The 15,916-nt window shown below is 40.4% G+C and overlaps 1 protein-coding gene across 2 annotated transcripts in view; it reads left to right on the top strand.

Annotated features, from left to right (window-relative positions):
- The window catches only part of RBM20 (RNA binding motif protein 20), a 154,617-nt gene that overhangs the window by 108,159 nt on the left and 30,542 nt on the right, over positions 1-15,916 (top strand). For both annotated transcript variants that reach the window (XM_075215709.1, XM_075215708.1), the window contains exons 3-5: positions 8,599-8,660; positions 8,740-8,825; positions 10,103-10,203. In XM_075215709.1, coding sequence (XP_075071810.1) covers positions 8,599-8,660; positions 8,740-8,825; positions 10,103-10,203 — 249 coding nt within the window. The remainder of the gene's footprint in view (positions 1-8,598; positions 8,661-8,739; positions 8,826-10,102; positions 10,204-15,916) is intronic.

The following is a 15,916-nucleotide window of genomic DNA, read 5'->3' as shown; positions in this document are numbered from 1 at the left end:
GTTGCTCCAATGACCCTGATTCTCGGGAGCGTAGATCCTTAGAAACAGTTCCAGGTCCTGATTTACCCTTTCCGTCAGACCGCTAGTCTAAGGATGGTATCCAGAACAAAATTTCAGATTAATTCCTAGTTGTTTGCAAAAGGCCCTCCGAAATCTGGAGAAGAACTGGACACCCAGGCCAGAAATGATTTTGTGGGGACAGCCATGAAGGCGAAAGATTTCCTTAATAAAAAGAGTGGCTAGGGTAGGTGCGGAAAGGAGCACTCTGAGTGCAACAAAATGTGCCATTTTGGAGAATCAGTCCACCATTACTCAAATAGTGTTAAAACCATCACTAATGGTTCTTATCCAACCATCACTAACCCTCTGTCACTCACCGGACTGTGAGTGCTACTTCTCGTGTGTTTAGGAACCGTGGCCGTCCACCATCCTGAGGGTCTGCGCATGTGCAGCCCTTTCAAACCTTCAGTACATGTTCCTTTTAGTTAATTGGCTGATCAGGCAACACTCCCTATTTAAAGCACCTGAGGTCAATACCTCGTTGCCTGATCTTGGAGTCTCATTCCCCATGAGCCTCTGAAGGTGTTCCTGTGTTTCCTCGTGTGTTCAGCTCCTGCTGATTCCTGTTGTTCGTTTGTGGTTTCCAGACCACTTCAACTCTCCTGTGTTTCATCGTTACTGCACCAGCTGATTCCTATCCGCTGCCTCCGTGCTTCTACAGTTTCCAGACCACTTCAACTCTCCTGTGTTTCATCGTTACTGCACCAGCTGATTCCTATCCGCTGCCTCCGTGCTTCTACAGTTTCCAGACCACTTCAACTCTCCCGTGTTTCATCGTTACTGCACCAGCTGATTCCTATCCGCTGCCTCCGTGCTTCTCATCGCAACCCTCCAGTACTCCTCGTGTCTGCAGCCAGCTGATCCGCTCTCCGTGCTTCTACAGTGTCTCCTCTTGTGTCAACTCGCCTGTCTGCATTGGATCAACGCTCCGCTGCTTTCATCTCGGCTAGACCATCTCTACTCTTTAGTGTTCTCCAGGTGCCCAGTTCTACATACTACTGCTTCCTGAGTATTGTTTCCATCTCTGCTGGTCTACCTACCTGTGCGCTGCACCTACTTAATTACCGCTTCCACCCTCTTGGGACTTCGTATCCTGCCGGCCTCCAGCCGTTCAGGTATCCCTGCACTTCTGTCTGACAGCCTGCTCTCCTGAACCACGGTATGCATACTTCTCATTGACTGTGCTGGTGTATTGCATATCTTGCTGGACTGAGTTGTTCTCCTCTGGAGTTTCCTATCCGCTGAGACTATTGCCATCATTTGACTGTGTTACCTTTAGCCTGGATAGTTCTTGTGACTTTGTATAATTGTGCAGTGCTGTTCAGTTATTACTATTTTGTGCATATCATCGTGGGATCAAGTTCAGTGTGCCCGTGTATACTCTGCATTGCATTTATCTCCCCGTGCTCCTCCTCACAGATATATCTCAGTGGTACAACTTGCTAGAGGCAGACCACTGTTCCCTGTTTCCTGAGTCACCAGTTTCCTGTATCCTTTCACTTAGCAGTGGTACAACTTGCTAACGCAGACCACTGACTTCCCGGATACCTTCCCCTGGATTCCATTCCCTCACCTAGACAGCGGTACCACTTGCTATACGCAGACCGCTGACTCTCATCACCTCCTCGTTACTTCTGGACATTCCTCCTCACTATAGCAGTGGTACAACTTGCTATCCGCAGACCACTGACTACCCTCACGTTTCCTTGTCCATCCAGTTCCTCGTGTACAATTATCTATATATTACCAGTGCTGCTAGTCATAGACCTTACACGAGCAATCTCTTACCATCTGCTGTCTCCTGTTCCGTTATCACCCCGCTACCAGAGTAACATATTACCACCTATACTGCTCTGGTAAGTCCATCATCTGGTGATACCTGGGTAAAGACTCCTAGTGCCCGTGACACCCTCTCTCCATGGTTATTCTCATAACCTCTCTGTTCTCTGCTCATTTACTCTCTCCTCTTGCGCTAGATTCCTTCCACTGACTCCCCTTCGTGCCTGCTGTCTGTTTGCCCTCCCTTTAGGATGTAAGCTGTTACGAGCAGGGCCTTCCTCCCTCCTGTCTCTATACCTATTCTTCTGATCCAACTTCACTGTAATAGCTTTACTTGGAGCTTTTGGTGTCTTGATATTATTTGGTAATTTTTCTGTACTGTTTTACCCTGTATGGTCTACTGTTTGTATTCTGTACGGTGCTGCGGACATCTTGTGGCGTCTTATAAATAAAGGATAATAATAATAATAATAATGGGTAAGCCAGTAATGAAGTCCATGCTGGATGCTGGACCATGGTCTGTCGAGAGTGGGTAATGGTAATGTTAGAAGGGACCCAAAGGATCTCGCCTAGGAACCTTGCCGAGCAGACATGTCACAAGCCTGAATATAATGCTGAACATCTTGAGGAATAGTCGGTCACCAATAATATCTCGAAATTAGAGAGAAGATTTTTTTGAAACCCACATGACTGGCTTGTTTGGAACCATAAGTCCAATTGAGTACCTTAAGACAGAATCTAGGATCGAAGAAGGAGTGACCAAAAGATGGGAGTTTTGTAAGATGTACTGGTTAGTACTAAGATGCTGAAAGGATCCAAAACTGATTTAGAGTCTGGGGAAGATCAGAAGTGTCAAAAGAAGGAGAAAGGGCATCAGCTCTCAAATTCTTGGATCCCGCTCTGAAAGTAAGAATTAGATTGAAATTTGTGAAGAATAAGGACTGTCTAGCCTGCCGGGGGTTGAAACAGTGGACAGTTTGGAGGTATGTTAGGCTTTTATGGTTGGCCCCCTCAAGAAGTTGATGCCATTCATCTAATGCTGCTTTGATTGCTAGTAGTTATTTGTCCCCTGTTCCTTAGTTCCTCTGAGTTGTGGAAAACTTCTTGAAGAAAAACCCACAGGGCTGGAATTTCCCACAGGTATCCTTTAGAGAAAAGAACCAACGCAATCCCTACCACAGATGCATTCATTTCCAAAAATGATGGCTGGGAGACCCCTGCTTGAATGAGAACTGCTTCTGTAGTGAAAGCCTTTTTTAGGGCTAGAAATGCTGAGATTGCTTCAAGCGGTTAGGTCTTATGAGGGGGCTCCCTTATGGTAAGGGCGGTAATGGGTGCAATAACTGTAGAGAGGTTTTTGATAAACTGACTTTTGTAATTATCGAATCCCACAAACCTTTCAATAGCCTTGAGGTCATGAAAAATCTTATTCACAACTCCCTGAAGGACTGCTGGAGCATTGCTGAGACAAACAGCATCATCAGGTATTCGTAATGACTGTCTTGTGTGTTGAAGATCATCTTCTATTCATACCACTGACAGATTATAATAAGATTGTAAGCGCCTTGTAAATCCAGTTTAGTAAAAATCTTGGCTCCACGGATGCGGTCAAAGATTTTGGGAATGAGGGTAAAAGGATAACGATTCTTTACAGTTATGGCATTAAGTCGACGATAGTCAATACAAGTTCTCAGTGACCCGTTTTTCATATTAACAAAAAGAAACCAGCTGCTTCCGGAGAAGAGGATTTGCGGCTGAAACCACACTTGAGGTTCTCAGAAATATATTTGGACATGGCTTGGGTGTCCAGTAACGAAATTAAGTCCTCGGTAATTCCTAGGCTGCAGTTTTACAAAAAACATCCTAAAAAGAAGCTTAAGTGGGAGGCAGAGATGACCCAGGGGACATAGTATGACATACTGAACTGACAGGTCCTGGAACAACAGATTGGAGGCAGTAGTTGGAATAATAAGGATCCGAAGAAATAAACTGAGCCAACCTCCAGTCAAACTGAGGAGAATAATTCTGAAGCCAAAGTAGGCCTAGAATTATGGGGTTAATGGCCTGAGTAAAGACAAGAAAACTGATCCATTCTGAGTGGAGTGACCCCACCTGAAAGGCTACTTTTGTTTACTGTACCATTGAAGACTTGGTTACCATCCACAGCAATCAAAGACAAGGATGTACCAATAGTTTAACAGAGAGTAGGAGGTCTGTGGCCAAGAATGCGAAAATAAAATTCCCAGCAGAACTGAGTGAAATAAGGCTGGGACAGAAACAGGACCCTTCGAGGAGTAGACTATGACTGGCATGAGAAAGTCGGAAATATTTACGATCCAGGGAGATGGATTCTTAATTCCTAAGCTACTCTCCCTAGTACCGGTTAGGATTTTGCGTTTACCGTTCTTTTTGGGCAGTTCACCAAAATATGACCATACTCAGTGCATTGGAGGCACAAATTGTTTTTAAACCTCCTCTCTCTCAATGACCCATTTGAGCGGGTTCCTCTGGGGTTACCGAGGGGTTCTGGAATTTGGTTGCCAGACAAACAACTGGACAACATGTGTGTTCTTTCTGCTATGTCCACTCCCTGAACCATATGTGAATTTTGACGCAGAGGGAGATTAGCTCATCAAAGTATGATGGAAGTTACCTGAAGGCCAATTCATCCTTGATTCAGACAGTCAAGCCTTACCAGAAGGCTGCCACTAAAGCCTCATTAGTCCATCTCACCTCAGAAGCGATTGTACAGAATTGAACGGCGTATTGATACACCATCATGAAACCTTGTCTGAGTTTGAGCAAACTGGAAGCGGCAGAGGATATTCTGACGGGCTCATCAAGGATCCTACTGATTGTCTCAATAAAAGTAGCAGAATTATATAAAATAGCATCATTGCTTTCCCATAGTGGAGATGCCCATCCAAAAGCTTGGATGGTTAAAAAGGAAATCATATAGGCTACCTTTGCTCTTTCAGATGAAAAATTTCCAGAGGAAAGTTTGAACTGAATTGTGCATTGATTGAGGAATCCTTGGCATCTATGTCATACTTGTCAGGTGTGGGAATGCACAAATTGGTGGTGATAGGATCCACTACAATCTGTACAGACGCAGAAGATGCTTGCACTGGCGAAGTCAATAAGTCTTGAATGGTGTCCAGAGAAGTTGCCAAACCTTGCAGGTGTTGCATAAGCTGAGCCTGATGCGACTCCTCCCAAATCACTAAGTATTAAAGTAACTAACAGACGGATGGCTCTCCAGCACCATCCATATTATGGCTACAGTATACTTTCACTGCCCACTAGGAATTAATGGACAATACCTGCCATCAGTTGGCACCACTGAGCAAAGAGGCATGGAGTCTACATGCTCTCAGTTCTCCCCATCACAAGGAGGTTTGGTCTTTGTGGCGTGGTACATACAGGTTGTGGCCAGTCAGTAGCAGCTGGAGTCAGAGCAAAGAGTAGTCAAGGTAAGCAAGGTCAGAACCGGGAGATCCAAACAGAACAAGAATTAATAATGCGAAAGGGTAGTCAAGGAAGCTGTGGTCAGAACTGGGAGATCCAAACAGAATAGATACCGAAGACTAGTTGAGAATAGCAGGAGTCAAGCGAGAATATCAGTAATAGCATATGGACCATGAACAAGAACAAACACATTGGATCAGAAACCAACAGGTGTGACCCAATATTCTGCAGAAAATGATGGACAGAATCTGCTTTATGTAGGCAATACAATCCTATATAGCCTCAGACAATCAGTGACATCATCCGATGACTGACAGCTGATAGAAAAACTGAATATCAAGTCCCGTTGTCTAGCAACTGGCGGACATGCGCAGACCGGCGGCAGAAGAGGGTGGAAGAGATGACGTCTGTCCATGCGGCTAGGCAGGTAAACGGGAATTTGAGTCTGACAAGTATAATTACTTTCTATAAGCATTTTCATTCTTCAATCAGTTCAGAGGCTGAATCTTTAAAATTCTTAATGCGCACTCTTCTTTTCCCAGTTCAATCTCATTCTCAAATTACTGTTCTTATTCCAAGAATGTTGCAGCACAGGCACTCCATCAGTACTTCTATCCTTTGACAAGGAAGATATACAAGTCATATGTCATTGATTTATCCTGAATAGTAGCAAATACATCTATCAAAACAGCGAAAATTTCTATAAGCAAATATTTTGTCGCTACCGATCTTTTGCCCTAGGCTTCTCACTTTCTGGTCATCCTGGTATAAAGAGAATGCTGGAATTTGTCGCCATAAATTATTAGTGCCCCACTTTAAAAAAGGATGTCACAGTTCCTATTTCTGTCTGTTTGCTGAATGTGCCCAAAATAAAGTTCCCTATCAAGCTCAGGTTAGTCACCGTTCTCTTCCTCTTTAAACCATAGACCCTTATTTTTATGAACTTTATGACCGATCTACCACCCATCAAAGTCATCTGGGTCGAGGTAAGTTAGTTCTCTAAAATGTTTTACTTTTTTCCCTGACAAAGATCTACCATCCTGCACATCTTTTTGCAAAGTTCTTTATTAAGGATATATTCTGCCTTCATGGTTTTCCACTTCTTACTTCTGTTCTGCGTACCATCCCTAGTCAAATAGCCAGACCTAGTGCCAATGAGATCCTCGAACATAACCTCTAGACATATGTCTGCACATGAATATAAGTTGGCAGATTTGCAGACCAATGATACTGTTGATGTTGATACCAACAACATAGTGCTCCAGGATATCTGTAAAGAAACTTGTAATGACCTGCTTAAAGAATCTACTCGTTAAGAGACATGCGTTGATAGTTGCCGTCGGTCACCACATCCTTTATGCACAGATTAAGTATGGTTCACCACTAAAAATCTCGTTCCAGCTAAAGTTGTACCCTTGCTTATGCATTATCAATGTTTTCCTTATCTCTCTTCTCAAGCCGTTAGTAACTAATCTTTTCCTCCAAAAAGTCTTCACTAAATATATCAACAAGTATTCAAAGTAAAACAATTTTTCAAGATTTCTTGTGCAAGGTTATTTTATCAGGTTGACTGGAAGGGCTTTGGTTCTGAAAAGAGATTCTTGGTCAGGGTTTCTGATGTTATTTATCCCCTCTTGTAAAACAAAGGAAGTCTTTTGTAAAAGGTAGGTACTCTAATATGTGATACACCTATGCTGCCTCCTGTATATTATAGATTTGTTCCAGAATTTCAGATTTAACTTAAAAATTTGCTCAGTACACATTACTGTTCATCAGGTGTCATTGTTTTTTCTGCTACTTTATAGAAGCTTATCTGACTACCCGTTTCTGACATGGTTTGTTCCTGTCCTTCTCTACCGTCTTATCGCTGACTGACAATTCCATACTGAACAAATCTGTTTCTAATCTCACTGGTCTGTTTGATACTCTGACTGTAGGCCTCTATCCTCTGAACTTGTGCTGACCATTCTGACCCTCTCTGCTTCATCTGTGTCTTGTCCTGTTGTCTTCTGGTCTGTATACTATCAGTTGGTATCTAGTGGGGGGAGGAATGGGGGCCTCAATGTGGATGTCTTGCAGTGAAGTTTAATACCTCTTTGCAGAGGTCCCTAGCAAAGACTGCACAGTTATTAAACTCCATGACCTAGGTGAGATAGAGAGGTGGGTCCACTAATTGTGCCTGTGACAAAATGCTTTCTCTGTCTTTCAGATGGGTGACTAGAGTACTAACCCAAACTCCAGTATCAGTGGATTAATCCTAATAAAAATGTTTCTGATCTATTCTTTCTTTTATAATATGTAACACAGAGAATTTATCATCATCATCACCATTTATTTATATAGCGCCACTAATTCCGCAGCGCTGTACAGAGAACTCACTCACATCAGTCCCTGCCCCATTGGAGCTTACAGTCTAAATTTCCTAACATACACACAGACAGCGAGATACTAGGGTCAATTTTGATAGCAGCCAATTAACCTAGCAGTAAGTTTTTGGATTGTGGGAGGAAACCAGAGCACCCGGAGGAAACCCACGCAAACACAACGAGAACATACAAACTCCACACAGATAAGGCCATGGTCGGGAATCAAACTCTTGACCCCAGTGCTGTGAGGCAGAAGTGCTAACCACTGAGCCACCGTGCTGCCCCGTGATTTAAATATTAGTTAGATCAATGTCCAATTTGGCCACATATGAAGTTGACCATATTGGAGGAGATTGGAAGATAGCTCTTGGGCTGAGAGGCTGGATCAAATCTGGCATCACTGAAACCCCCTAGTGCGGTTGTAGAATGGCTATATATATCTATATCTATATCAATATATATATATATATATATATATATATATATATATATATATATATATATATACATACATACACATACATAAAGCAGCATTAGACGAATGGCATATGTGTATATATGTATGTGTGTGTGTGTGTGCACATGTGTATGTATATATATGTATATATATATATATATATATATATAAAAGTATATATGTGTGTGCATGTGTATGTGTATATATATATATATATATATATATATATATATATATATATATCCTATCAAGTTTCATTGAGCATTAGTGGGTATCATAGTTGTTTTGGGGCCGCACTTTCTGCAATATTAGTCGTCTGAAATAGCTGCTAATACCATTAATACCATTGATAAAGAGAGATATCTTAAGATAATTTTTCACCTTTGCTTTCACAAGTGTTATATTGTCACACAAATTGATTTGTCTTATGTTTTATATTCTGTCTTCCTAATCACTGTATCTCCTTAGGACTGGGACCTGCACATTAAAGGCCGGATGCATATACAAAATGTGATGGCTTACTCCGAGAGGTGGGTGTGAAATTTACTCATTGTTGTGTCTTTGTTATTTTAGAACAAAACTTACTTGAGTTTCCTGTTGTATTTTTAGTACTGGGTTAAAGTGTGCACCCAACTCCACTGACGGAATATTACCCTCCTCTCTGAACTCTGACTTTCACACCATGAACAATGAAGGTGAGAGACTCTCCTGTAAATAAACAGCTTAATAAACTACTTCACAAAGTTTCAAACTTTGCTCAGGAACTAATGTAAAGTGTTGTCACACTTGATATCATTATTCAACCTTTTCCAAGATTTATTTTACGGGTCCAGCTCTTAAGAGTATCAAAAGGGTTTCAGCAACTGCAGTCTTAACATAAATGAATAATCAAATAGAAAATACAGTTAGGAAATGACACTGAGGATATCTCCACAACCTTGACCTAACAGTAGCATTGTGCACTGAATGTGGACTTGTCTACAAGCACAGTCGCAGAGTATGTTATTGTTTTAGATATCTTGGGATAAATTAATTATGATTTGATTTCTGCAACTCGAAAATATTCGGTGAGTTTGACAGATAAATTTAAAATGGCAATGTCTTTAATGGCAAAACTTGCCCTTAAAGACATTGCCGTTTTAAATTTCAGATCATAATACATTTACCCCCTTGTCTTATTAATTGTAAGTGCATGACTTTACTTCTAGGCAATGTTTCTAGAGAAATAGTTTGTTCCATCGACTTAATGGCTTAATCTATTTACTAAAACAAAAAATTAATAGAACATGAAGTCTCTTTTGGTATAATAAGGGTCTATTAACCACCTAATTTCTAATTTACTAAAAGTGCACTTACAGTACACCTGACTTGTAGCTGGTGCAAGTGATACGACTGAAAACCACGTATATTAGTGATGCCAAAAGCTAAATCGGGCACTACTGCGTGCGCTTGAGCTTGGCACACCCTTAATGTACATTGACTACGTGTATATGCCCCTTCCCGCCCTCGTAGCGCCCCTCAAATCGTACGCTGTCAGAAGAGTCCTTTGCATTCGAACATAAATTGGATGTTCTTGCGTTCACTGGTGTATAGTCCGTTGCTGGACATGCGCAGTGCGATTTTATGCAAAATAAGGCACGTATCAGCATTTACGTTCCCTAATGATTCAGGCCCACTAAACTCAGTGATGAACACTGCACTGTGCTACACATTGACTAGATTCTAATTCATAATTGAGTACTGTCTGGTATTTTCATCCAAGCTACAGCTATGGGACATGTCTAAAAACTGGTGCTAGAGGAAATGCTGTGTTATTCATAGCCATTAATAAAGCATTTGCCTTCATGTTTTAAATGCACAAGAAAAATGACAGATTGTTTGCTATGGCAACACCACCTTTATTGGTGTACCCACTCTCCACACTGTCGTCACATCTGAAATACATTATTAATTCTGGTCTTCCTTTCTACAGGAATTACATCAGATATTGATCAGTTGTACGCTCCTCCGGCACCAGCTGCCTCATTCCTTCCTTCTGGTGTAACCTTTTCTGGACCACCCATTGGTGCTAAGGTAATTAGCCTGTTCCATTATCCAGCTGGTTGGTGAATGTTCTCAGTCTTCCTGTGTGACCCCCCCCATCCCCACGCGTTTTTCAAATCCGGGATTATTTACAATAGTTGTCCCTCGTGTAGCAGCAATGGAATGAGTGTTGGTTTATCCAGGATAGCAGATGTTTACCCAAGGTCCAGCTGTTACAGGACAGTGTTGTATTATACTTTTACACAGAATGTATATCAGCCAACATTATCTAACAGCCTAAATCAACCGTAAAACACGTTTAGATGTGATCACTGAAATTTCATGTTTGCATATGTAAGGGTTCCCTCTCAACCCCTCATTTTCTTTTTCTGGTTATTTTTCCACAGTTGTTGTATCTACAGAAATAAACGTTGAAGTTTATGTAGCTCCTTTATTGGTTTTACTGTATTTAAGTTCCAAATATGTTTAGTTTACTAAAGTAACTTTATAGGGCGCAAAAATGATGTATTTTAACTTGCCTATTGTTTAATAAATGTTTCTCCCTCTCTCTCTTTTATATAGTATGTGTATGGACTGATTGAGTTATTTTTGTACAACTCTTTGAGTTAGTCTTTCTTTAAACTATATATATATATATATATATATATATATATATATATATATATACATTTACATACATATATATTCTTGCTGAATTACAAAATGTTAGTTCTGTCTCTGAGATAGGACAAATATTCACTGTGTAAAGTATCAAAAGTGTAGAGTTGAGCTTACATATGATGAAATCTACAGGTTATTAAAATCTAAAATGTGAGAAGGCGATGTTACAGATATGATAAAGGGGATGATTGATAAATATCATCTAGAGTGTTGGGGTTATCTGTCTTACTTTATGTACTTCCTCCAACAGAGTATTTCAGGAAGTGAGGGATGTACAGTAGTACAGTGCATGTGTCTAATAAAAAGCACAGACATTACTGCCCCAGCCAAGACAGTGGCAAGCCTCTACGTCCCTCTAAGCCTGGTGCTAAGACCATTTGAAGTTCACTTGCGGGGAGGTTCTGAATGTTTGCACAGATGTCAGGATACCTGTCAGCACTGAGGAGGGCAGTAAGGTGGCAGTTATATTCCCATATCTCTCAGTCCTTCGCTGGACCACTGTGCCTTTATCTCATACTTTATGCACCATGACTTCCATGAAGGAACCATAGGCACGTTTGGAAATATGAACCTAAACAAACTCACAAATAGAGTGAGAGATTTTCCCTACATTCATCAGCGTCTTATGTATCTTATGAGACACCTTGGATTTTCTATAATATACCAGTTGAATTTTTAAAACGAGTAACTAAAATATTAGTACCACCATTCTGTTTTATAGCAAGACACTTATGACATGGTTCCAGCTCTCTCCATCTGACTTTACAAGGATACTGCAAATAGAACCCAGTATTATGCAGAGACCACATCACGAGTCAAAGCATGCTCACTTGCTCTCAGTGCCACAAGAATGTGGACCTGGAAATGATCATTACCTACTCCGATTGGTTCACTTGTTTTACTGGTCTCATCTTGCCTACATATCCAGTATTATTAATCATAGATACACTTCCCCAAAGCAACCTTTTCTCCAGAAGATATACATTATTTCCCCTTGGCTTTTATCAGCATATGACCCCTCCTGGATGGATTAAGTATTATCTTTAACAATAAAACTGCTTTTATTTGAATGGACCAATGTTGCAAGATGAGCCGAGAACTGTGGCTCCATCAGATGCCTTTAGGCCATCCAGGTTAATACTTTACAATAATAGAGTTGTAATAAGAAGCTTATATTAATAGAAAATTCACTTTTCATAGTTCAATGGTGTGTTGTCTTAGGATTAAATGTATGACACCTGCCTTTATCTCATGTATATAATTTTTCCACTTCTGTGCAAAACTAGGCTCTCTTAGCACGGTCTCCGATCTGCTCAACTACTTCTGTCAACTAGTGCAAACTTTTGAACCTGCGCAGATGCAGCCACATTGGTCCTGATTCATTAAGGAACTTAAATTAAGAAGTTTCTTATTTAAGTCTCCTGGACAAAACCATGTTACAATGCAAGGGGTGAAAATTAGTTTCCTGTTTTGCACATAAGTTAAATACTGACTGTTTTTTCATGTAGCACACAAATATCAACTTTAAAATTCAGTGTACAAATAAGCTATCAAGTATGTGTGCGCTACATGAAAAAACAGTCAGTATTTAACTTATGTGCAAAACAGGAAACTAATTTTCACCCCTTGCATTGTAACATGGTTTTGTCCAGGAGACTGAAATAAGAAATTTCTTAATTTAAGTTCCTTAATGAATCAGGCCCATAGTGTCAGTAGTAAACCAGTAGTTAGTGTTGGGCATTTACAAATGTTGAGGTATGATTTTGGTGCTAGTGTCCCTTTAAGTCAAGCGATGGACATACTGCGCTTGGATCTGGGGTCCAGCATCATTGCTGCATGTCAGCAGCACAGTTGTTGTTCATCCCTCTGCAACTAAATATCACCAGAATTTCCTTCTAAAGCATCAGAAAAACATCCTTTCAGTGCATTCCAGCCTTCAGTAGATCGATGTCCAGTATTTCAGAGTTAGCAGGATATGTTTTGTCACTAGGTTTGGGTTAAGCCATTCTAACAGTGATTTGAAACATGAGAAGAAGTCTAAGGGCCTGCTGGGAAGATGTTGTATTCATTGTATACATCACTGTCTTCAGATTGCAGAACAGGGCTGCACTGCATAGCAGAGCAGTGGTGAATGCATGTCACAAGGGATAAGGAGCTGGGGGCAATCTGTCCCCTGGTTATCTGTGACCACGCCATCTTCCCATGCTGGGAGGTATGTGGCTGATATAGTTGGCACTTGTTATAACCATAAGCAAAGTGCTAAGGTTTTTTTTTAAAAGTCTGATTAGTGATTTATGTGAGCACAGGGCACATGCTGTATTGCTGTAGTTATTTTTTGGCCCACGTAGAGATAAGGTTTTTGATAGTAATGTCTTTGTAGTTTAAGGGGATGTACTAATAGATGGTCAGAAAATTTTCTGCATTTACAGACGAAGAATAAAGAGAGCACAAAAAAGAATCATATAGAAATCTATCCGTACACAACCCTCTATTCTCTAATAACTTGGTTCCTAACAGTAATCTTACAGTGTATGGAGCAGTAACACTGGCATAATCATCTAATAATAAATGTAGCATTATTGGCTCAGTGTCTCTCAGCTTAAAAAGAAGGCTCAAAACCATCAAGAGAAGGCAGCGTTCCAGGTTCCAATGTTTATTTGCCATTCCAGTGCTCTTGTCTGAGGTCGCAGCTAGATAGACCTGTCACAACGACTGGTGTAGCATGAACAATAGGTTTTATCAGTTATATATAGCAGATACGGGTCATTATGGTGGTGGATTTTCATTAAAAGTCACAAAGCACCATAAAATGGTTTTAAATTAAACAGCCCCTGAAATATGCAATACTGGGGGCTATTACACAGGTGCTTTATGAGTGACACATTAAGGGCATTGTGCAGGTTGTGTGATCACTGTATAGATATTAGCGGGACATTTACTGAAGTGCAGTTAACTAAAGGCCATACCACTGGAATACTGCCACCAAAGCACCGTTTAACAAAGCACTACACATTGTCGTCCTGGGTTTTTACATGTTAAGAATACAAATCAAAACCTTTTGTGAAACTGCAACAGCTGGAAAATCTGCCAGATAATACGAGGTGGTTGTGACAGGAGCTATTTGGCTGTTTGAGCTATCTTGCTATTCAAAAGAGGTACATTACACTTATTACTTATGAGGACAATCATTGTTTATTGGTTAAAGGGGCACATTAATAATAATCTTAAGGGCACACAATTATTTTATGATTGTATTAGTAGGATGAATTTATTGGGACAGTATTATTTTATCATTGTATTATGGGGCAATATTATTTGATTGCGAACAGGGGCAATTATAAGTATCAACGTGCTGTTACCCTGTGTTATTTCTTATGTCGCAGTTCATATATACCCCAGTTTCAGTGACGTGGAGAACATGTAACACCCACTGGAGAACGAGGGAACTCAGTGCCCATTTACAAAGCAGCGGTGACCAGGGTTATTCTACTATTTAAATACAGATGCTCTACCATCATTTCCTATGGGGACTGGGTCTGTTGTGATAACGGTAACCCCACCCCCACACACAACCCCTGCCAAATCTTCAGACTGCCCCAGTGCTAGACAATCTTGGCTGGTTCCCATTATACCAGGGAAAACAAGTGTGGGGTCCCCTGCCATAATGTAAACTAGCCCCAGGATAGTCACCACATCACTAGTTATTCTGAGGTCAGATGTAAATAAACAGCATACTTCCCTCTCAGCGGCTGGCAGTCCTGTGCTGAAAATATTCCAGTGGGCTGTAGGATCCGAGCTAATGAACCACATTTGGACCCCTCAAATGGCAAATTTGCTAACCCACTGGTCACAGTATAATGGATAGGGGCCCTAAGGCTCCCTTGCACTGGACAGTCAATCATAACAGGACAGCATGGGAAAACTCTTCTGATTGGATGGCCAGTGAAGGGGATTCCTGGGGACTTCTGGCTTTAATCATTTAGCACCGGTTATCGCTACTGTGCTGATTGAAAGCTTTTTTTATGGGAATTTCAGGGCTTTTTAGGGCCGTTCACCAGCCTGGGGTTGGTCTTTACTATGGTAAAGGTGCCATGCTCATAGTGTCTTATAAAGGGAACCTGGTATCTAGCATTGGGGCTGGTTGAAGGTTTTACATTTACTCTGATTCCCAGTACTAAATTAGATATCTCTAAATTCTTGGCAATTCCCGGACTTTGACAGGAACTTCGTCCAAATTGCAGAAAACAAGTTTTCCAGAATCTCAATCACTTCTAATCCTCGCATGCAAATCTGGACAAATATGCATCAATTTGCTTTTCTAATATGATCACTTTGTTTAAAGAATTGTTAATCTTTTTGTGTTTGGGGAACAACGAATTAAAATTTTGGTTGTTAAAATTGTTCACAAAATGAATCAATCATGTTAAATATTTTCAGCGAACCATTGGTTTGTTGTTTAAGTTGTACATTAAGACGTAAATCATTGTTTCAAAATAATTATTGGTAAATACATAATTGTAAATATGACAAGTCTATTTCATTTTGCATGTAGGGTGATTTCTCATTTCCGGAAGAAGAATCTAAGTTGTATACATTTGGGGCCTGATTCATTAAGGAAAGGAAAGCAAAAAAAAGGAGTAACTTTGTACCTTGGTGAAACCATGTTGCAATTCAAGGGGTACAAATTAATTTATTATTTTGCACATAAGGAAATACTGGCTGTTTTTTCATGACACAAATACTTAATGACATTATGTTTACACTAAAATATAAAATTGATCTAAGACATGCTCTACCCCAACTATAAATCTGTCCTCCCATTTTAAATTTACCTCCCCTTCCAATTCAACATGGTTTTGCCAAGGTGCAAAGTTACTAATTTTTTTGCCTTACTTTCCATAATGAATCAGGCTCCCACTTTCTATGTGGAATATACCTTTGCACAGGAACAAACAGAAAAAAAAACTATTAAATTAATGTCACCTGTTTATAATATAAGCAATAATGACAAAACAGTCAAAAAAATGATTTTATATTTTTTTCATCACTAGTACTCAGGACTTAGACTAGCCCTGTAGCTGGA

This window comes from Mixophyes fleayi, chromosome 6 (assembly GCF_038048845.1).
Source record: "Mixophyes fleayi isolate aMixFle1 chromosome 6, aMixFle1.hap1, whole genome shotgun sequence".
In the NCBI taxonomy this organism is placed as follows: domain Eukaryota; kingdom Metazoa; phylum Chordata; class Amphibia; order Anura; family Limnodynastidae; genus Mixophyes; species Mixophyes fleayi.
Note: the sequence above shows the minus strand (reverse complement) of the source record. Positions and strands in the feature narration are given on the sequence as shown.